At 40.0% G+C, this 24,004-nt stretch overlaps 2 protein-coding genes across 2 annotated transcripts; both read left to right on the top strand.

Moving 5' to 3' along the window:
* Positions 1-1,332: 1,332 nt before the first annotated feature.
* LOC121781586 lies at positions 1,333-6,342 on the top strand. The gene is made up of 5 exons (XM_042179309.1): positions 1,333-2,734; positions 2,803-3,105; positions 3,189-4,801; positions 5,018-5,872; positions 5,989-6,342. The coding sequence occupies exons 1-5, from the start codon at positions 1,333-1,335 to the stop codon at positions 6,340-6,342; spliced, it is 4,527 nt and encodes a 1,508-aa protein (XP_042035243.1).
* A 12,359-nt stretch (positions 6,343-18,701) lies between these two features.
* LOC121782056 (C2 and GRAM domain-containing protein At5g50170) lies at positions 18,702-23,489 on the top strand. The gene is made up of 9 exons (XM_042179759.1): positions 18,702-19,313; positions 20,028-21,215; positions 21,299-21,481; positions 21,552-21,835; positions 21,919-22,035; positions 22,146-22,408; positions 22,484-22,673; positions 22,756-23,028; positions 23,103-23,489. The coding sequence occupies exons 1-9, from the start codon at positions 18,956-18,958 to the stop codon at positions 23,298-23,300; spliced, it is 3,054 nt and encodes a 1,017-aa protein (XP_042035693.1). The 5' UTR covers positions 18,702-18,955; the 3' UTR covers positions 23,301-23,489.
* The last annotated feature ends 515 nt before the right edge of the window (positions 23,490-24,004 follow it).

Raw genomic sequence — 24,004 nt, 5'->3', positions numbered from 1 at the left:
ATCAAGTTAAATTTTTTGTAAGACTTTCAAATACGCTTTTAATACGTCTTTATAGAGTTTTTCGATTTCAAAATAATTAGTTACAATTGTATTTCAGATTAACTACAAAATATATTTTCTTATCAACCACTATTTCCAAATTATAAATAACCAAACAACCATTTTCACTTTCCAATCATAGAGCTCTAAATATCAATCATTCGCCGCATTCACTTTCCAATCATAGAGCTTGTTGGTTTTGCCGAGAAACACAATCGAAAAGTAACGCAAGAATTTGAGAAGAAGAAATTGTATTGCTATCTTGATTCAATCTACGATCTCAGTTCATTCTATGTTGAGTATATATCAAGAACAAAGCTAAGCTAAAACTATAACCGTTGCTAACAAACTATTAAATCCAACGGCTAGTTGAATCTAGAGGCTGAGATTTAATCTCAGCTTTAAGCGCGTCATCCAACGGCTCCTGAAGCTCTGGAGCGGCTGACTTGATTTCCTTACACGACTTCATCCGATTCAGCTCAGCAACTTGGCATACAATATTTACAATTCTCCACCTTGAATGCAATTTGCTGAGCACTCAGTTTTTCTACACATTCCAACCAACCTCAAGCAATGCTCAAACTTCTCCTTTGGCAAGACTTTGGTTAACATGTCGGCTGGATTATCCAAGGTGTTTACCTTGAACACTTTCACTGATACGATTCCACAATGCACGAATGATGAGGCGAATGTTGACGCGTCGGAGGAGCACAGGACGACTCCTCAATGCACGAACGAAGCGTCAGAGGAGCTTGGAACAGGCGACGTAGCGCGCGAAGAGCAATCTATCGCAAGATCGAAGCCCACGAGGAACCGACGCCCTCCCGAGAGGCTCGTCGACTTTGTTCCTAAATAAGTCGTTTTTTATTTTATTTAATTTTATAGTTTTATTTGCCGGATTATTTTATTACTAAAACAATTGTTTTTGTTATTTATTTTACGTAAGTGTCGAGCGTAATTATAAGCTCCGTTTCGGGTTTTCTTTGTTGGTTCTTTCCCGAGATGAACTAGGATTAGGAGTCGAACCAACCCTAGGGTCCTTAGTCTATAAATAGGGCGTTTTGTTCATTATTTCATCCGTGAATAAAATTATTACTTTGCCCCAGTATCGTTTACTATCTAAACCCTAATCGACGCCCTGCCCGACGGGAGAAGCATCCCGCGCACAGGAGTTGATCAACGTCCGCCGACCCAACCTTGGGCGCCGGAGAGTGACTGTTCATCGACGATAGCGATCGTCGACACATTGAGGGAGCAAAACCCTTAACATCTGGTGCTTTCATCCGTGAATTCATGAGTCGTTTCAATAATTTCGGTAAGTCTGCATGGGGCGGTAGTCGCCCGGATACGTTTCATAATGGGGCTTCTCGTCGCCCGAATTTTAATATTAGACGCAACGAGATCTTTCAACGGCAGGAGACCGACGATGGCGAATTGGAGGGTCAGCCAACTGGGGAGTCGCTTCGTCAGGACCCCATGAACGAGAAACTGGATCGGTTACTTGACAAGATGGAGAAGTTCGATCAATGGAGGGATACGGCGGATCGCCGTTTCGAGAGTCTGGATAGATCGGCGCCTCGCGCGACCGACCCCACCCTACGGTTCGACGTCGGGGACGAAGAGGAGTACGAGGATTTCAGACGGGGGAAGTCGAGAGAGATTGGCGCTCGCGCGAGAAACCCTAATTTTGAATTTCGCGACTACGCGACGGATGAGAGGGTTCGACGCACGGCAAGGGGCTACAGAGGCTCCGACTGGGACCCACCAGGGAATCGTTATGGTCGAACGTGTTGGGACCCCCCCCAACGATTTCAGCCACCAGCTTTGGGATTGGACAGGAACCAAGTATCGATGAAACCACCCCGGTTTGATGGGAGCGAGGCTACGAATTGGATTGCCAGAGTTCAGTATTACTTCAATCACCTCATGATGCCGGACGCACAACGCCTTCACTACGCAGTCATGTTGTTCGATCCCCCAGCATCGGAATGGGTATTTAATTATTGCGCGAATAACGAGTTTGTGACGTGGCAGGAATTTCTGGAGGACGTGCGACATCGTTTCGACAGACAGAGCTTCAAGGACTATTTTGGCTTGATCGCTAAGCTGACTCAGACAGGAACAGTTCTGGAATACCATGATACTTTCGAAAAGTACCTAAATCGGGTCCAGGGGGTTCCGGAGGCGAAACTGTTTACTCTGTTTGTGGCGGGCCTGAAACCGGAGATGCAGGAACGTCTCACATTACACCGCCCAACATCTTTAGCGGCAGCCATGGCACTGGCATTAGAGATTTCGGATACACATTCGGAAAGAGCAAGTCAGCATCTTAGTTCCACTTTCCAGCGCAGACAGTGGAACGGACGTGAAAACCGCCCCTCTGCGGGCCCATTAGGCTCGCAACCGCCGTCGACAACGGCAGCCGGAGTGAGCCCCGCTCAGGTTCAGCCACAACGGCAGAAGGACCAGCCACGCCATCCATTGATAAGGGTGTCACAAGCAGAGCGATCCGAACGATCACGGCTGGGTCTATGTTGGCACTGCCCCGAAAAATGGGTCATTGGGCACGTGTGCAAGCAGCGGATGCTTTGTTATGCGGACGAGGATGAGGGGGCGTTTGAAGAGGGCGAGTGCGATAGAAGAGATGAGGAGGCACCGACGGAGGTGCGCATATTCATTCCCTTGAGGGAGGACGGCAAGTGAGACCACTCAGGGTGGTGGGTCAGATTCAGGAACGTGACATCTCTGTACTTGTGGACACAGGAAGCGATAGGGACTTCCTCCACCCGGACGTCGCGGAGCGTCTACATCTGCCATTATCCCCGATCCGACCATTTCGAGTCTTTGTAGGGAATGGAGCTGCCTTATTGTGTACTCACATAGCGAAGCAAACAAGGCTGAAGTTACAGGACGCCGTTTTCATGGTGGACCTTCATATTTTACCGATTCATGGCCCGGATGTGATTTTGGGAATGGATTGGCTGGAGTCGCTAGGCAAGATCTCAGCAAATTTCGCTAGCAAAACCTTGGAGTTCGTTCACAACGGCCAGCCGTTCACTCTCCAAGGTATCACAGTCCCACCGCGGAAACTGGCAGCTCATTCTGTAGTAGCATTGCATTCTTCATCAGATGTGTCCGTTTGTTTTGAGATAGTTATGTTGGATCTCGATTCGGAGACCCCGGAGTTGAGGCGTTCCCTGCGGATTTACCTGTGGGGATAGCCGGGGTGTTGGAGAGTTTTCGATCGGTATTCCGCGTACCTACGGAGATGCCACCGATACGGCAATATGACCACAGAATCCATTTGTTACCGGGGTCCAAACCGGTTAATGTGCGACCTTACCGATATCCGTATTTTCAGAAGAACGAGATAGAACGGCAAGTACGTGAGATGCTGGAACAAGGAATTATTCAACGCAGCAACAGTCCTTTTTCGTCACCGGTCTTGTTAATAAGGAAGAAAGACGGTTCCTTTCGATTCTGCATTGATTACCGAGCGTTGAACCATGCCACAATCCCCGATCACTTTCCAATCCCTACAGCAGATGAGCTCTTTGATGAATTGGGGAAAGCACGAATATTTTCGAAATTGGATTTGAGATCGGGCTATCACCAGATTCGGATGCATGAGGAGGACGTATTCAAAACAGCCTTCCGCACCCATGATGTCCACTTCGAGTTCCTGGTGATGCCGTTCGGATTGACTAATGCGCCTTCCACTTTCCAGGCCGCCATGAACTCGATATTTCAGCCTATGCTCCGTAAGTTCGTGATTGTGTTCTTTGATGATATCCTGATTTACAGCCCCACCGTCCAAGATCACGAAGCGCATATATCAGCAGTGCTAGCAGTGTTGCGGGAGCATAGTTTCTTCGTCAAACTGTCAAAATGCTCTTTTTGTAGTTCGACAGTGGAATATCTGGGTCACCTAATCACTGACGGTTCCCTAAAGGCAGATCCGACGAAAATTGAGGCGATGACAGCGTGGCCTGTGCCCCGAACAGTCAAGCAGTTAAGAGGATTTTTGGGTTTAACGGGCTATTACAGGAGATTCATTGCTCAGTACGCCTTGATTGTCGCCCCGCTTACTGATCTCCTCAAAAAGGAGGCGTTTTGTTGGTCGCCGGCCGCGGACGAGGCTTTCCTGTCGTTGAAGGAGGCAATGACAAAGACCCCAGTACTCCGTTTGCCTGATTTTGAGAAACCTTTTTGCATTGAGACTGATGCCTCGGATTCGGGGATTGGAGCAGTATTATTACAGGACAATCACCCAATCGCATTCTACAGTAAGAAGTTGGGACCACGTCGCAGGGTTGCCTCAACGTATCATAAAGAACTGTATGCTATTGTCGAGGCTGTTCAGAAGTGGAGACAATATCTTTTGGGCCGTGAGTTCGTAATTCGCAGCGATCAGAAGAGTTTGAAAGAGTTGCTTCAGCAGGTAGTTCAGACTCCGGATCAACAGTTGTACGTGCGAAAGCTCATGGGATATAAGTTCACTATAGAGTATAAGAAAGGGAGTTTGAATAGGGCGGCGGACGCCTTATCCCGGCGGGAGGAGTCGCAGGTGACAGCCGACGCCGCATGTGTGGAGGACGACGCAGCTCAGTACTGTCAGGAGCTGATTGCTGTCTCGCAGCCAATCCCCGAACTCCTGGACCTGCTTCGCCGAGAGACAGCCTCGTCGCCAGAAATGCGAGAGCTGACCGCGGCTATTCGAGGGGGAACGGCACCCCCACACCTTCACTTCGTCGACGGGCTGGTATACCATAAACGTCGCATTTTTTTTGGGTCCCGATCGTCCGCACGAGCCATGATACTCGCGGAATATCACAGCTCTCCGTAAGCAGGACATCCGGGATTTGAGCGCACTTTGCGACGAATAGGAGCAGATTTTTATTGGCCACGGTTAAAGAAGGAAGTTAAGAAGTTTGTGGAAGCGTGTATGACGTGTCAGACGACAAAATATTCAACGCAGAAGCCGGCAGGTCTTCTGCAGCCGCTCCCGGTGCCCACACAAGTTTGGGAGGATGTATCAATGGATTTCATTACGGGGTTACCACAGTCTAGAGGTTATACAGCGATTATGGTTGTGGTGGACCGATTATCGAAGTATGCCCATTTCGCGCCACTCCTAAATCGTTTTGACGCTCTGCGGGTGGCCCATTTATTTGTCAATATGGTAGTTCGTCACCATGGATTCCCCGCGACATTGGTGTCGGACAGAGATCCGATATTTCTGAACCAAGTGTGGCGAGAATTGATGCGTTTAAGTGGAACCAAGTTGAACTTCTCTACCGCATATCACCCACAATCGGATGGGCAGACGGAGGTTCGCAATAGGGGACTGGAACAATACCTTCGAGCATTCACTGCGGATCGGCCTTCTAAGTGGGCCAATTTCCTTCCTTGGGCGGAGCTTGCTCTTAACTGCTTTCATCACGCCGGATTAGGCGTTTCTCCTTTTAAGGCATTGTATGGTCGTGATCCTCCAAATTTGGTGTTTGCAAATCCATCGAATTCTACTCCCCCTTCAGTGGCCGAGATTATTCGTCAGCGGAGCGAACTTTTGGTCGAGTTGCGGCGTAATTTGATGAAAGCTCAGCAACGTATGCGTGAGGCAGCAAACAAACATCGTCGACACGTGGAGTTTGAGATAGGAGACTCGGTGCTGTTGAAACTTCGCCCATATAGGCAGCATTCGGTGGCTCGCCCCCAGTCGGCAAAATTGGCTAGGCGCTACTACGGGCCTTTTGAGGTGATAGAACGCGTGGGTCCGGTCGCTTACAGACTACGCTTGCCAGAAGGGAGTCGGATACATAATGTGTTTCATGTAAGCCTTCTTCGGCCGTTTGTGCCGGGTGACGCAGAGGGAGTAGGCATGCAGCTGCCAACCGAGTTTTTTGGTGATCACCCTGTGTCTACCCAGTCCGGGTGCTGGATCGAAAGGTCCTATGGCACGATGGCCGACCCATGGAACACGTTTTAGTGCGTTGGTCCGATGGGACCGATTCGCCTACGTGGGAGCCTACCGAGTTGGTGCAGAAACGTTTTCCTAATGTGCTCCTTGAGGACAAGGAGGTTGCTTTGGGGGAGGGGGTTGATACGATTCCACAATGCACGAATGATGAGGCGAATGTTGACGCGTCGGAGGAGCACGGGACGACTCCTCAATGCACGAACGACGCGTCAGAGGAGCTTGGAACAGGCGACGTAGCGCGCGAAGAGCAATCTATCGCAAGATCGAAGCCCACGAGGAACCGACGCCCTCCCGAGAGGCTCGTCGACTTTGTTCCTAAATAAGTCGTTTTTTATTTTATTTAATTTTATAGTTTTATTTGCCGGATTATTTTATTACTAAAACAATTGTTTTTGTTATTTATTTTACGTAAGTGTCGAGCGTAATTATAAGCTCCGTTTCGGGTTTTCTTTGTTGGTTCTTTCCCGAGATGAACTAGGATTAGGAGTTGGTTAGATTAGGAGTCGAACCAACCCTAGGGTCCTTAGTCTATAAATAGGGTGTTTTGTTCATTATTTCATCCGTGAATAAAATTATTACTTTGCCCCAGTATCGTTTACTATCTAAACCCTAATCGACGCCCTGCCTGACGGGAGAAGCATCCCGCGCACAGGAGTTGATCAACGTCCGCCGACCCAACCTTGGGCGCCGGAGAGTGACTGTTCATCGACGATAGCGATCGTCGACACGTTGAGGGAGCAAAACCCTTAACATTCACCCTTCCTTTCTCCATCTCTTCTCTAATAAAATGCAAACGCACATCTATGTGTTTGCTCCTTTCATGAAACACATTGTTTTTAGCCAAAGCAATAGCACTATTGCTATCACACCCAATGGCTACAGCTGACTGAACTATGCCAAAGTCTGAAGCAATTCCTTTTAGCCAAAACGACTCCTTCACTGCAGATGTCAACGCTATATATTCTGCCTCAGTTGTGGATAATGCAACCACGTTTTGCAATCCTGATTTCCAGCTCACTGCTCCTCCAAACAAAGTGAATATATAGCCTGACTGAGACCTTCGATTGTCCACATTTCCAGCATAGTCACTGTCACAATATCCCACCAATGCATCTCCCCTTACTTCATTATTCCCTCTGAACAAGATTCCAAGATCTCCAGCTCCATTTAAGTACTTGAGAATCCACTTCAGAGCCAACCAGTGCTCTCTGCCATGGTCACTCATAAATCTGCTTGTGACACTTATAGCTTGAGCCACATCTGGTCTTGAACCTATCATTGCATACATGATGCTCCCAACAACATTGGAGTAAGGGATTTTCTTCATTTCAAACCTCTGCTGGTCTGTTTTTGGCTTCTGCTCCACAGAAAGCCTGAAATGCTGAGCAAGTGGAGTTGAAGCTATTTTGATCCATTCATCTGGAACTTTTTCACCAATCTTGAAATATAATCAGTTTGATTCAACCATATTTCCCTCTTGGCTCGATTTCTGACTACAATATCCTCTTAGCACTTCCCAAATCTTTCATATCAAACGCACATTTCAGATCATGCTTAATCTGCTGAATCTCCTCTTTGCTTGATCCAGCCACTAACATGTCATCTACATACAAGAGTAGATAAGCTACAGCTCTGCCTCCTTTCCTTTTGATGTACACGCACTCATCAAACTTGGATCTGACAAAGCCATTTTTCAGTACATAGCTGTCAAATTTGAGATGCCATTGCCTACTTGCTTGTTTCAATCCATATATGCTTTTCTTTAGCAAGCATACCTTGTCTTCCTCTCCCACCTTCTCAAAACCCTCTGGCTGTTGCATGTAGATTGTCTCCACCAAGTCTCCATGTAAGAATGCTGTCTTTACATCCAGCTGTTCAAGTTCCCAATCCAACTTAGCAACCACAACCAATAGAGTTCTAATGGAAGTATGCTTGACAACCGGTGAGAACACCTCACTATAGTCAATTCCATATTCTTGAGTGAAGCCTCTAGCTACAAGTCTAGCTTTGAATCTGATCTTCTTGTTGTCAGCAGATTCAATCTTTTTCTTGAAAATCCACTTGCAGCTCACAACTCTCCTACCATCAACTTTGTCAACAAGCACTCATGTCCCATTTTTCAGTAGTGAGTCTATTTCCTCAATCATTGCTTTCATCCACTCACTTCTTTCCTTGCTATTCATGGCATCCTTGTAATTTGCTGGCTCCGCAAACTCTACCTCCTCAGCCACACACAAAGCAAAGTACAACATTTCTGAGTCTGCAAATCTGGCAGGCAGCTTGATGTTCCTTCTTCTGGTTCTATCTCGAGCCAGCTGGTAATGGCTGATATCCTCAGTGTCTCCACCTGACTCATCTATTGGAATTTCATCATTCCCATCATCAGCTTCTCCTGAAACCACTCTCTCAGACTCCACCTCAGAAATCACAACTTCATCAGATGCAGCAGCAGGTTTTCCAGAATCTTGTGATTTGTTGAGGGGCATCACAGACTCATTGAAAATCACATCTCGACTCACAATGATCTTGTGGTTCCCAGGTTCAATGCTCCATAGCCTATACCCTTTAACACCAGATTGGTTCCCCAGATGCACACACTTTACAGCTCTTGCATCCAACTTGCTTTGTTTCAGATGTGCATACGCTAAGCAGCCAAATATCCCGAGATTTGAGTAGTCTCCATAGGTTCCATACCATCTGAAATCAGGAGTATCCCCACCTATTGCAGAAGATGGACATTTATTTAATAGCTTGACTGCAGTAGCAGCAGCCTCGGCCCAGAACCTCTTCTCCAACCCTGAGCTGAGTAACATACACCTCACCCTCTCCAAGATGGTTCGGTTGGCTCTCTCTGCAACCCCATTTTGTTGAGGGTTCAGAGGAGTCGTTCTGTGCCTCTTAATACCTCTCTCACTACAGAAACTCTCAAAGTCTTTGGACAAAAATTCCAGGCCATTGTCTGTTCTTAAACATCCCAATGTCCTGCCCTTTTCTTTCTCCACCAAGACACACCAATCTTTGAACCGAGTAAAGGCCTCTGACTTTTCTTTCAAGATGTATAACCACATCTTCCTAGAATAATCATCTATTATAGACATGTAATACCTTCCTCCACCAACAGAATTCACAGGAGAAGGCCCCCACAAGTCACTATGAGCATAGTCTAGAGGTGTTTGTGATGAGTGAGTACCTTTTGGATATGGTAGTTTCTTAGACTTGCCAAGAATACACTCCTCACATGGTTCAACATTCTTTTCATCAGCAGCTTGGATCACTCCTCTTTTGACCAACTCTCTGATACTCCCATTTCCAGCATGTCCCATCCTCATATGCCAGATTTTCAGAGAGTCTGATGCAACTTGATTCAACTGCCCTCTATCAGCCTTCACTGCACTTCCACACCGGTAGTAGAGGCTGCCCTTTCTCTCTCCAAGCATAACAACAGCAGATCCTCTTTTAATCTTCATGACTCCACCTGAAGATTCAAAAGCGCATCCCCTTTTCTCAAGCATCCCCAATGATATCAAATTTCTTTTTACAGTGGGGATCAATCTGACATCACTCAGTATTTTCTCAGAACCATCATCTAATTTGAGCTTTACATCCCCCATGCCTTTTACATGGCAGACTTGATTGTTACCAAGGATCACCGTGCCTGTTGATTCTTTCAAGTCAGAGAAAAAATCCACAGTGGGACAAATATGGAAGTTGCATCCAGAGTCAAGAATCCAAGAACCACCATCTTCATACGACATAACATTTAAGACCTCAGGAGAGTCATCATTGTCCTCCACAAAATCAGTAGTATTCTTCCCTTGTGCAGCTTCACTTGCTTGTCTTTTCTTCCATGCAAAACAATCTTTCTTGATATGACCCGGTTTCTTGCACCAATAACAAGCCCGGGTCTCTTTTTGATCAGTCGTCAATGCCTTGGAACTCTCACCTTTCTTGAAGTTCTTCTTTGTCTTGAACCTTTTGATGTTCAAACTCTCAGGAATTACCTCCCCTGCCTTTGTGCCCTTTTTCTGCAAATCTTTGGCTCTAAGTGCATTTTGAACTTCGATGAAAGTGACTGTGCCTTCCCTCCCAAATAGAATGGCATCACGAAATTGATCGTAGGATTTCGGTAAAGCGTTGAGCAGCAATATAGCTTTATCTTCTTCACCGATTGAGACATCAATATTCTCCAAATCGTCCACCGCTTTATCAAAATCCTCCAGTTGCTCAATTATACCTCTTTCTTCCGAGAATCGGTACAAGTATAGTCTCTGTTTCATAAAGAGACGATTTGCTAAGGATTTCGTCATGTACAAATCCTCAAGCTTCTCAAGAATTCCTGCCGCAGTTGTCTCCTTTGCAACTTCCCGCAACACTTTGTCGCCCAAACACAACACCACCGTGCTGTGCGCCTTTGCAAGTATCTCTGCACGCTTCGTCTTTGCTTTATCATCGAGCACTGGCTCATCACCTCCCTTGCTCGCCGGCGTCAGAGCATCCGACAAACCCTGCTGGATCAGCATAGCCTTCATCTTCATCCTCCATAAACTGAAATCGTTCTTGCCCGTGAACTTCTCGGCTTCGAATCTTGAAGCCATCTCTCGCCACAACTCGATCTATCTTCGATTGATACTCTCGCCGGATAGTTCCCACAGACGGCGCCACTTGTTGGTTTTGCCGAGAAACACAATCGAAAAGTAACGCAAGAATTTGAGAAGAAGAAATTGTATTGCTATCTTGATTCAATCTACGATCTCAGTTCATTCTCCGTTGAGTATATATCAAGAACAAAGCTAAGCTAAAACTATAACCGTTGCTAACAAACTATTAAATCCAACGGCTAGTTGAATCTAGAGGCTGAGATTTAATCTCAGCTTTAGGCGCGTCATCCAACGGCTCCTGAAGCTCTGGAGCGGCTGACTTGATTTCCTTACTCGACTTCATCCGATTCAGCTCAGCAACTTGGCATAAAATATTTACAGAGCTCTAAATATCAATCATTCGCCGCATTTAAATCATTATCTATTAGAAAATTTTAATACATTTCATACATGTTGGAATTAATGGAAATTGAAAACTTAAAAAGAAAAAAAAACACCCCCTAAAGTTTTTGTCTTTCTTCCATCTCAAATTATTGTGGCCTTTCTCATTTTTTAAATATTGCAAATATTGATGTAGCTACCATGAAGTGTTAGCTATGAGTTTATATTTTTAAATCAAAAGATTGATCATTCCATTAATTAAGTCATCCAAATATAATACTATAGCCATGTTTGGTTGATGGGAAAGTAAAGTTGGCAAGGAAAATGATTTCTAGGAAAATGAATCCTGGGAATATAATTCTTAATAACTTTAACTTTATTGTGTTTGGAAATATCAAGATTTTAAATTTTATATTTAATTTAAATATCAAACTAAAAATATACTAATTATTCTTATATTTATAAAAAAGAATAATAATATAAAAAATTTAATAAATTATTAATTACAAATAATAATAATTATATAATTATATTTATCATTACAATGTATAGTTTAAATATTGATTATTCACCATAATATATAAGAGCATCTGCATCGGTGTCTCGATGCGGGCTCGGTCTCGTCCCGGCAGACGAGACCGCATCGAGACACCGATGTGGATGCTCCGTCTCATCGCGTAGCCAGGGGGAAGGTAGGGGCGGCGGGTTGTCTCGCCACGCGCCAGCGCCACGTAGCGAGCTCTGGCCTGCGGCGTGACGCCCACTGGCCGGCACGCGAGTGGGCGTCGTTATGCTGACGCACTAAATATTTTTAAAAAAAATTGATTTTCTGAAAAAAAAAATTTAACTGTAATTTTTTTTTCTTATTCAATAAATACTCCTATTAATCTCTTTCATTTTGCACACAAACACACTATCTCTCATATTTTTTTCTTCTCATCAGTATCATATCATCTCTCTTTTCTCTCCAATTCTTCTTCCAAATTTAATCCATTCATGGATCCATTTCAGCAAATGTGTCGAATGATGGAAGAATCACTAGAAGGGTCTAACGGAGCACATTTGGACAAAATTTGACAACCGTTAGACGATCACCGCATCACTTTCCATGATTATGCGGATTTCAATAAATTGTATTATTAGGATTTCAATTATGTATTTTTCGTATTTTCGGATGTTGTATTTTTAGTGATTTTAATGATTTTATGAATTATAAGTATTAATTTAATATTTCAATGAAATATTAATTGAATTTGTTGGAAATTAAAAAAAATAAAATTGAATGAATAGTTAAAGGATGAGATGGTTAAGAGATGCATGAGTGCATGTGTTGTCTCTTAGTTAAGAGATTGAGTAAAAAGAGCAATGGGGCCCATGAATAGCTAATGGATGAGACAGTTAAGAGACGGTATTAAAACATGGATGTGGATGGCTAATCATAATAAATATTATTATTATTATTATATTTAAAAATATTATAATTGAATAAATGTTATAATTAAAAATTTCACTATGAATTTATTGATTAATTATTAATGTATAAAATAATTATTATTATTTATTATTATTATATGATATATATTATATAATCATATTTTAATTATTTATTAAATTATTAATTATAATAATAATAACAATTATATATAAATATTATAATAATACAATTATAATTATGATAATTTAATTATAGTTATTTATTATACTGAAATGAGTATGATTTATAATTTTAAATTATTTAGAAAAAATTGTAATTAATAATAATAATAATAATAATATTGCATTAAATATATAAGAATCCTAAAATTGGGAAAAAGAATACCTAAGAAAAGTTAGGATTCAGAATTCTAGAAAGTTGTACTAACTTTCCTTGTTCTCGGGATTCTGATTACTTTCTCGGTTTGATTAAAAACCAAAACAAACACAGGAATTTAAAATTTAAGGAATCCGATTACTTTCCCAGACACCAGACAGAATCCTGACAACCAAACATGGCCTATATGTTTTTAAATTACCAGTTAAGATAAAACTAATTTTCCCGTGGATAATTAAGTACTCGAAGGTATATACCACTTCTCCATATTCACTTATTTATAAACTAATGAAACATGTATTAATTCACTTATGTATAGCATTTAAAGTTGTCATTAACCGAGAATTTCCTTAAGCATAATGTTGCAATCTTAACAATGGCGTTTTAGGAGAATGTATTTATTTCATTTGGTCAAACATAAATAGTTTCTAATAAGGTATTTTATATGTTTATATTTGAGGAATAACTTTAGTTCATAATTGATGGGTGTATACAGATAGAAGATGCAGTCCACGATAAATTATTACTCCCTCCGTCCTATAATACAAAACTTACTTGGCTAATGACATGAGATTTTAAGAAATTTGTTTTATATATTAAGCGGAGAGAGAAAATATTATATTCATACTAATGTAAAATAGAATTTTTTCTAAAAATTAAAATATAATATTTTTTTAGGATAAACTAAAAAGAAGAAACAAAATGAGGCAGCTATTCATTTTCAACCCCAAAGAAATTGGGGTTGGGTCGAGAGCCCACTAAGTAAGCTTTCACACAAAATATTGTTATGGAGCATTAAAATACTAGTACTGAAATTCTCCACTTTTTATATTTTTTATAAATAAATATTATACTAACGGGCCAGTGATAGTATATTGGGCCCAGAGCCCAAGGACGGGCCCACACATCAGAATGAAAAAATGAAAATGACTAGTCCCACATCGGAACACATTATAATGAACAAGTGAAAATGACTGCCCCCATCGAAATGGATAATTGAAAATAAGGAATCAACTCTGGTATTATTTAATTTATAAGAAGTTCTAGTACAATATCTTATAAATCAAATAATACCAAAGCTGAAACTGCTCCGATGCTTTCTATTGTATTTCTTACTTATTTCTTGTTAAAATCACCCATTAAATAAGTGTTACAATAGGAATAACTAGAATTTCTTATAAATCAAATAATACCAGAGTTGAATCTGCTCTGATGCCATCATTGTATTTCTTGCTTGTGATTCTTCTGTAAAAATAAGTGTTACAATCAACTATACAAAGAATAACTAGAATTTCTTATAAATCGAGCAGTACCAGAGTTGAATCTGCTCTGATGCCATCGATTGTATTTCTTACTTATGATTCTTTTGTAAATCACTCATTAAATATGTGCTACTATCAAGTATACAAGGAATACATTAATCTATTTCTATCAGTATCAAATCTACTCTAAGTCTCTAAGAGTATTATTTTGCTTGATTCTTAGAATATTTTCATTTTCTAACAATATTATTTATTATTTATTTCCATAAAATGTAAGATATGTGTTGTTGGACAAATTTACTTATGTGGAAATCTAATTGGTGTGCTCTTTACTTTTTCCTCAAAAGAATCGGAACCTTGTCATTATTACCACATATTGATTTTGTTTTGAATTACAATATCGAATATTTAATTATTTTTGCATGCATTAAATCTATCAATAATTGGAAATGAGAATGTTATCAAATACGAGTGTCATTGCTATGAAATTCGTGGCTTAAGAATCCTCAAATAACATAAATATTTGATAACGGGTGTCTTACGTGGCTAACGCATCCTTAAATTACAAATTATAACTCAATGATAGAGATTGAATCATTAAATCAGCCCTATCATTCATTAAATCAACTAGGGTTGGCAAATCGTGCGGATTGGGTTGCTATCGGGTCAACCCAATATCGACCCAACTTTATCGGGACCCAACCCAACCCAACCCGAAATCATCGTGTTCTTATCGGGTACAACCCAACAGATTCGTGTCGGATTCGTGCGGATTTCGTGTCATCCAAAAAAATATCTGTCATCTTTTAATGATTGTAAGTTACTACACAATATAGTTTAACGCTATACGATAACGACCGACATATGATATCATATAATTAAAATTTGATATTACACGATAAAATAAGATATTACAAAATTAAAATAATTGAATTAAATAATTTTTAAATCCAAATAATAAAATTAAATTATATTAAAATTAAATCTAAATAATAAAGTTAAAATAATTATTTTTTAATAAAATTCAAGTATGCAGTAATATTTTTTTATCGTAAAAAATAATTAATAATAGTATTAATCATATTTTTACTAATAAAATTAAAATATAATATTTTTAAATTAATAAAATTTAATAAAATTAAAATTTAATATATTATTTTAATTAATAAAAATAATAAAAATAATTATTTTTTTTCTTAACGGATAACCCAACCCGACCCAAATCCGACCCAGCCCAACCCAAAATTTTCGAGTTCTTATTGGGTCGACCCTATTATGACCCAAATCCTAAACGTGCGTATTCGTGTCGGGTTAACTTCGTGCGGATTCGTGTCGGATTATCGCGTTGGATCAAAAATTGCCAGCCCTAAAATCAAGTAATAAGATCATTCACCCATAGTATCAATACAATGAAAAAAAATGTGGTATCAATACAACTTTACAAATTATTTCAAAACTTTAAATGATTATAACTATCTCAAATTAAATTATTTTTCTACACAACATATATCAAATTAAAAGTAATTTTATTAGGAATCTAACGAGATCACTCTTCCATATGTTCCGATGCCAAAATTTAAAAAAAATTCCCCAATTTTCGTATTTTTCAAGATTCAATTAAATATCAATATAGCATACATAATATGTCAATATAAAGCTTGTACAATGTCAATATGAAATTGTGTTCGACATTGTCATGTCTTGGTGTTGATATAATTAACACACGACATTGACATTGAGTTCCTAAACCTAAATTTGATAGTTGTTATTATCTTTTTAATGTTAATAAATGAAAAAACGAAATTACACATGGCAGATTATAAACCACTAGATTTCTAAAATCATATGGTCTTAAATTAGTTGTAGTTACCAATTGAACACATCCATATTGGATAAGGTGAACACGAATTTCTCGCTACTCTATTTATTCTTTTGCTCCAATCTCCAAATGCAGAATGCTCTTTTTAGAAAGGAATTCTTTGACAGTCTCTCCTAAATGATGAGACAAGAGGAGTATTTATAAAGTTGTGAGCGTTTTTCTCAGTATGGTAGTATTTCTAGCTCTGAAAGGTAAGTCTTGGAAAAGAATAGGTCAAACTTATTCTGCCGCCTGCTTTCAGCGGCCCACTAACACCATCTCAGCTGATCGCTGACTTTGTTCCGGACTCTCTCGGGCACTTCTTGGCGGCCGCTGCCTTGTGCTCGGTGGTCGATGGTCGTAACTCCGTTGTAGGCACAAATTCGATGCATCAACCGTCGATGAAGAACTTGGTGGCCACTAAGTTGAACTCAGCGGACCGCTCATCTGGTCCATTTTCTCCAGACTTCATTTCTCTCTTTTCTATGTATATTTTACACATTTATCTCAAAACACATAATAATACCAAAATGTATCAAATATACAAATAAAGGACACTATTTGCATGATTGACATTCAAAAATGGCCAAATAAAGGCCCTAAAAACATGTAAAATATGTGTTTATAACTTACTTTATTACATTTCTTGTTAAAATAATAAAGAAAGAGAATAAAGGAGAGAGGTGTATTGAGAATGGATTCTCTCATAAAGATAGGATCATTTTGTCCACTTTATAGTAGAAAATGTATTAGGTGATCCTTAATGCGCATGGGTGGACAAGAATTGACATCGAACTTCCACATGTGACAAGACAAGGGAAAAGGGATCCATCATCGATGTGGGCTAAAATAAACATTAGACTTCCACTCGTTAAATCATCTACTAGGGTCACCCTAATACCATATTAGAAATGAGTCATTCATTACAGGCTTCTAAAATCTAATGCCATTTTAAACTACTTTTTACTACTTCCATTAACTTATCATACTCACATAAGCAGTGCATACTTCATGTACATAGGAATGAAAAATAACATAAGAGAGGTACATCATACTACTAAATCAAAAGGGAAAAACAAACCTCAACTCAGGTACCATTTGCACATAGAAAAAATGATGATCTTCGATATCTCAAAGAAAAGCAGAGATAACTCCACGTAAAGTAGAATGCTCCAATATTTGATGCACTACTCAGTAACCATTAGCCTTTGACCAATTTGCATAGGCAGGCCCTCGAGGCAACAACTAAGACTAGTCACGAGATATTCACCATTCTGAATCAGGAACTGGTTCAATCAATCTCTCCAACCTACACTACAGCAGAAACTACATAAACCGGAGAATTAGGGAACTACATGTATAAAGCATTGCTGATTTTTCAGACATATAATCATATAGCTGATCCCAGGGCTTAGATGGTCGTTGGAATGAAGAATGTGGATGTCCACCTCAAAACCTTGGCAAATACGATGTTCCCTTGGACGGGAAACCAAAAAATCGTATAAGATTTTGGCGATCTCTTTTCGTTACTTCTTCATTGTCAATTGGATGGCGATCTCTTTTCTTTACTTCTTCATTGTCAATTGGATGACTCAAGTAAGTCTTTCCAACATATATCAAACCAGTTCCCACTGAGAAACTAACAATAAATAGATAAACAAGAACAACTCAAACTAATAACAGTTCATGCTTCTCAAGTTAGTCTCTTGCAACTCAAGCCATAAATCATTAACAAAAAATAATGTTGTTGGCTTGGCTTGTTGCCAAATGAGATGAGACCTAATTGATACCAATCCAATCATAAACATCTATGAGATGAGACCTAATTGATACTAATTGCACCAACTCAGGATTGACCTCATTACTTTTCTTTATACCAACTGATAAGTCACCTTAAATATAGCTAATATGTCAATACAATTCCAAAATGCATGTCTAAATGGAAAATATTTATGTTTCAAATAGCATAATGCACACATACTGATCCTACAGTTTCGCATGTGCAATATCTGTAATTGCTTCCAAGAATTAGAACTTTTCAAAAGTAAACATCTTTGAAAACAGATACAGAGTAACAGAGCTAGGAATTACAGCTAGGTATTCTATTCTAAGGGACCAAGTTGAAGTAAATAAAATAGGAGTAGTTAAATCCCAACTAACATGAAACATTTTCCTTTTTATTTAGTCCCAACTAAAATGATACTCTCTCTGTCCAGCTACAAGTGAGGCACTCCAAATCGGACGTTGTTTTACAAAAATAATAATAATAAATAGTTAGAATAGAAATAAAGTAAAGTAAGTAAGTTAATAATGTGTGTACGACTTTCTTTTATACCATTTTTTCTCTTACTTTACTTTCTTTACTTTAACTATTTATTATTATCTTTGCAAAACAACTGCCAGAAAGAAACGCATCACTTGTAATGGGACAGAGGGAGTACTATATTTCTATTTTTGGTAACTTTCTCTCTCCAATTAATACAGTCAACCATTTTTCCTCTCTCCTATTAAATATTCACCTCTCTTTCTCTCTGCATTTAATATCTACACCTACTTTTTATCTCTCCAATAAACCAAACTAATCAACAATTTCTAAAAATCTTACGACGACTAAGAAATATATCATCTTAGCTGGAACGAAGGGTAGTAAGTTACAATAATGCCCCTAGAATATCCAGAAATCTAAAGCATACATAACTGATACAGCCATCAATGCTCATCATAATTAGTGTGAGCAAAATTTCTAGCATCAAATAAGAGTGTTTCTAGAAAGGAACAAAAGCGAAATTTCTTATTCCGCCTAAAACCAACAGAATTTATTGGCTAAACTCAATATCCAAACCCAAACCGCCAAACAAAAAGCTATTCCGGGAATACAAAATTAATATTCGTGTCACTCTCCGTACACATCCACGTGTCTCCATGGCCATGAGCTTTTTCCATAAGACCGCCGCTTTCAAAATCGGCGGCATTAGGCATTAATTAAGAGCTAATTTTTCCTTCACAAAGAAATTAATTGGCGCTGAAATGAGGATCTATGTGAACCTGTTACAAGGCAGAGGTGTCGCAGTGAAGAACTCGTACGTGAAGTTGAAAGTCGGGAAGCAGAAATCGAAGACGGCCGTTTTCAGGAACTCGGAAAATCCGGTTTGGAATGAGGAATTCGTTTTCAGAGTGCACGATTTGAACGACGAGCTGCTTGTTTCCGTCTACAAATGCGACGATCACGGTCACCCCTTTTTTCATGTCTCCGCTGCTGGGGAGCTGGCGGGTCGGGTCAGGATTCCGGTTTGGCGGGTTGCGGAGGACCCGAATCAGACCTTGCCGCCGACTTGGTTTACGCTCGAGAGGCCTAAGAATGGAAAATCACTTCACAATGATTCTGGTCAGTTTTTTTTTTTCAGTTGAACGAATTCCTTTTACTTATAATATGTAGCTATAAGCTATGGATTGATTTGAAGTTGTTACCTTCGTTTATTTTGTTACTCCCTCCTATTCTCATTGAATGTCTCATATTTGACCAGTGCGGGTTTTAAAAAATGGTGTGACTTTTAGTAAAAATGGAGTGAAAAAGTTAGTAGAATGTGGTCCTACTTTTATATAGTACTACTCCCTCTATCCCATTCAAGATGGTCACATTCTTGAGTGGCACGGTATTTTAAGAAGTGTTGTTAGGTGGAATAAAGTAGAGAGGAAAAAGATAGTTGAATATTTTAATAAAGAGAGATGAAAGAGGATGTTATTTTCAAAATAGGAAAGTGGTCATCTTGATTGGGACAAATAAAAAAGGAAAGGTGGTCATCTTAAATGGGACGGAGGGAGTATTAGTTTTACACTCTATCAGTTCTATAGAAATATGTCATATTTCCTTTTCGTTCGTCCCATAGAAATAGTTAATATCCATTTATGACAACTTTTTTTCCTTATTAACTTGTGATTGCTTTCTAGATTCATTTGATCATGTTTATAGGTAGATTATACTAAAACACATTATTTATTGACAAGTTTTGCGAGTGATTGAGCATTTTCGATGTTGAGTTATGGTAATTTCATCAAAGTGGGAAAGGTTATCATGGCTGCCTTTTTATCAATAATGTAGGTGAACTTCTTCTCGCGCTATCCCTGCACGGTAGGCATCAGGAGACATCGATGTCGACGTCTCCGGAGAGTCATAATCACTTACAAGGGGAAAGTAGGATTCAAAACGGTTACGCATCCCCCCCTGCACCCAGAAAGTCGAACGAAGGGAAACATTTGATGAAGGCGCTTGCTGGTCGCTTGGAGAAACTCTTCCATAACAAGGACGAGGCACCGCGAGACGAAACTTCCTCTGACCTGTCTACGCAGTCTGATAACGAAGACCGTGTCATGGAGACCTCTTCAGAGGATTCCACTTTTGAGGAATTGATCGAGCAACTTCTGCAATCAGGAAACGGGAATGGAGAAATGCCAGAGGATCTGCGGGGAGGCATCCTTCTCGATCAAACTTACAGAGTGTCGCCAAAGGATCTTAACGTGGTTCTCTTTGGTCCGAATTCTGAGTTCCGCAGAAATTTGGCCGAGTTGCAAGGAACATCAGATATGCAGGAGGAATTGTGGAGGTGGAGGTTGGAAAGAGAAAAGTCGTATTTGAGAAGAGTCGTTACGTACACGAAACCAGCATCCAAGCTAGTTAAGGCCGTGAAAGCCACAGAAGAGCAAACCTATGTCAAAGCCGATTGTAGTGAATTCGCTGTTCGAGTTAAAGTGAGCACTCCAGATGTTCCATATGGTAACACTTTCAATGTTGAACTGCTGTATAAGATAATGCCGGGTGTCACGTCCTCTTCAGAAGGGGAATCTGCTCGTCTCGTTATTTCTTGGGCTGTAACTTTTAGTCAAACCACAATGATGAAGGGGATGATTGAAAGCGGAGCAAGACAAGGTTTGAAGGAAAGTTTCGAGCAATTCTCTACATTACTGTCTCAGAGGTTCGAAGTGGTAAAAGATGTGGATACATTAGACAAAGATCGTGTTTTGGCAACTATGGAGACTGAAAACCAAGGGGATTCAGATTTGGGAATCCATTACTTTTGGAATTTCACGGTGGTGTCAACCGTTTTCTTGTTGTTACACGTCGTTGTTCACATTTGCCTCTGCCAACCGAGCGTGATACAAGGACTGGAGTTTGAAGGGCTCGATTTACCTGACAGTTTTGGAGAACTTATCACCAGTGGCATATTGATCATTCAATTGGAGCGAGTTTATAGCATGGTTTCGCATTTTGTTGAAGCTAAACTTCGGAGAGGTGATGCCACTGAAATTTAGTTCAAGTATTTTTTCTCGTACTATATATTTTCTGCACATTTAGATAAATTGGCAATATTGCAGGAAGTGATCATAGAGTCAAAGGTCAGGGAGATGGATGGGTTCTAACAGTAGCATTAATCGAGGGGTCAAATTTAGCTTCTACAAATCCAACCGAGGTTCCAGACCCTTACGTTTTGCTCACTTGTAATGGCAAAACACGAACTAGCTCGGTGAAGCTTCAAACTCTTGATCCTCAATGGAATGGTATATCTATCTGCTTGTTGTTGGTCTAATTTTTATCATGCTGTTTCCTCATTTGGATTGTGGTCATCAGAGATACTTGAGTTTGACGCTATAGAAGAACCCCCGTCTGTGTTGGATGTTGAAGTTTATAACTTTGAAGGCCCATTCGACCAATCTTACTCACTCGGTCACGCTGAGATCAATTTCTTGAAGCACACAGCTGCGGAGCTTGCAGATATTTGGGTGCCTCTGGATGGAAAACTCGCTCAGACTGCTCAGTCGAAGCTGCACTTGAGGATCTTCTTGGACAATAATAACGGAGTCGAAACACTTAGAGATTATCTAGCAAGTTTGGAGAAGGAGGTTGGGAAAAAGGTGTAGCAACCATGCTGTTCTGTGCTGAATTATACCAGTTAACTAAATGGAGTTGTAAGTTATTTATGTGTATGTTGTTGCAGTTGAGCCTACGTTCACCGCATAGGAATTCAACTTTTCAAAAGATCTTTACATTGCCTTCAGACGAATTTCTCATCAGTGATTTTTCTTGCTCGTTGAAGAGAAAGTTGCCATTGCAGGTAAAAACTAACCCGTTTTAGCCAAGTAGCGTGCAAGAAACTTGGTTCAGTTTGTTTTCATTATTGTATTGCTCGATAGAGTTGGTTTGAAAAGCGACCTAATCCTACAGGGCCGACTGTTCCTTTCTGCCAGAATCGTTGGATTCTATGCGAACTTGTTTGGGCACAAAACAAGATTCTTCTTCCTCTGGGAGGACATCGAAGATATTCAAGTCCTACCTCCTTCGCTTGCAACAGTAGGGAGCCCGTCGATCGTTATAATTCTGCACAAGGGTCGAGGTCTTGATTCTAGACACGGAGCCAAGGTTTTGGATGAGCAAGGGAGGCTGCACTTTTACTTCCATTCGTTCCCTTCGTTTAATGTTGCAAGCAGGTATACCTTTTATCTCTGATTTTTACGTTGTAAGGAAAAAAACGAAATGTAAATTTTCCTATGCTGCAAGAATAGGACCATTATGGCCTTGTGGAGAACAAGAACACTCGAGCCTGATCAGAAGGCAAGAATCGCCGAGGAGCAACTGCAAGATGATGAGGATGGCAATGATGTGAAGCCTCTCCTGCTCGAAGACACGCCATCCTATTTGGTGGCCGAGGATGTGAAGATGACGAAGGTTTATTCGATAGAACTGCCTTTGAACGTAAGCTGCATAACCTGTTTCTTCGAGTTTTAGCCTTCTTTAACAAAATTGTTTAAAAAATCGATTTTTCATTAATTTACAGCCGAAATCGCTAATGGAAATGTTTGATGGAGGTGAGTTGGAACACAAAGTCATGAGCATGTCCGGGTGCCTCAACTATGTCACGACCACGTGGGAGCAAGCAACTCCCGGCATTCAAGAAAGACGCGTCAACTACAGGCTGAGCCGCCGTATCTCAAACTTTGGCGGGGAGGTGACTAGCACGCAGCAGAAGTCACCCTTGCCAGACGACAACGGATGGGTGGTGAACGAGATCATGACCCTCCACGACGTCCCCCTGAGCAATCACTTCAGAGTAAGCAGCATCGTTCGACTAAGGTCTGTCAATCTCGTCGACTAATGACTCTTCTTTCGTCCTCACGTGTGCAGGTCCAGTTTCGACACCAAATCGAGAGATCTTCGTTCATGTATAATGCGTGCAAGTGTGATGTTTATATTGGGATTGTGTGGCTAAGAAACACCATTTTTGAGTCAAGAATTACTAGGAATATTATTGATAAGTTCACTAGTCGTTCAGAGGAAATATTGCAGTTGGTGGAGAGAGAGGCTTTGCTGACTACTAAATAGCAGTAGTTCATAGTTCATATGGTGTATCCAAAGCTTGTTTAGTCATATAATTAGGTCATAATCTCATTGAATGTAGCCTTGTTATTCGAAGTAGTATTCTCAAATTCCTCACCTTATAAGAACAGCATACATATTGATGTAAAATATTATACTACCTTCGTTTTTTATAAATAGAAATTTTTGGAATAACATCAATTTTAATACATAATTAGTTTTTATAAATAAATTTTTTTGAAATAACATGAATTTTAATATATAATTATAAAAGAAAGTGAGTAGAGTATTTTTAATAAAGTTAAAGAGTATTTTTTTTTAATAAAGAATGAGTCGGCTCCTCATTATATTAGTAGTGCAGTGAATGATATAAAGGCTAGTGTAGTGAATGATATAAGGCTCCTTATTAGTATTGTAGTGAATGATAGAAGTTCCTCATTATTAGTAGCCTAGTGTAATGATATAAGCGGTAAATAAATTGAGGTATAAGGATAATGTGTTGTTTAACTATTTCAAAATTAAAAAATTCATACTTTCGGATAAAATAATAAAAAAATAGTTATATTTTTCAGGGACAAACAGTATAAAGGTATATTTTCTTATCAACCATTATTTCCAAATACTCTCTCCGTCCCTCTGTAGTAGAAGCGTTTATTTTCGGTACGAGAATTAAGAAAAGTTGTGTTAAGTGAGGTAAGTAAATGAATAAT

The sequence above is a fragment of the Salvia splendens genome, chromosome 20 (assembly GCF_004379255.2).
Source record: "Salvia splendens isolate huo1 chromosome 20, SspV2, whole genome shotgun sequence".
Classification (NCBI taxonomy): Eukaryota; Viridiplantae; Streptophyta; class Magnoliopsida; order Lamiales; family Lamiaceae; genus Salvia; species Salvia splendens.
Note: the sequence above shows the minus strand (reverse complement) of the source record. Positions and strands in the feature narration are given on the sequence as shown.

Bases quoted from the DNA above. Each gene is read 5' to 3' on its own strand.
- LOC121781586 (XM_042179309.1), top strand. From the start codon at position 1,333: ATGAGTCGTTTCAATAATTTCGGTAAGTCTGCATGGGGCGGTAGTCGC. The intron at 3,106-3,188 runs GTATCACAGTCC...GTTTGTTTTGAG, and splicing joins CCAGCCGTTCACTCTCCAAG to ATAGTTATGTTGGATCTCGA. The intron at 4,802-5,017 runs GTATACCATAAA...TATTCAACGCAG, and splicing joins TTCACTTCGTCGACGGGCTG to AAGCCGGCAGGTCTTCTGCA.
- LOC121782056 (XM_042179759.1), top strand. From the start codon at position 18,956: ATGAGGATCTATGTGAACCTGTTACAAGGCAGAGGTGTCGCAGTGAAG. The intron at 21,216-21,298 runs GTGATGCCACTG...GCAATATTGCAG, and splicing joins TGAAGCTAAACTTCGGAGAG to GAAGTGATCATAGAGTCAAA. The intron at 22,036-22,145 runs GTAAAAACTAAC...CTAATCCTACAG, and splicing joins AGAGAAAGTTGCCATTGCAG to GGCCGACTGTTCCTTTCTGC.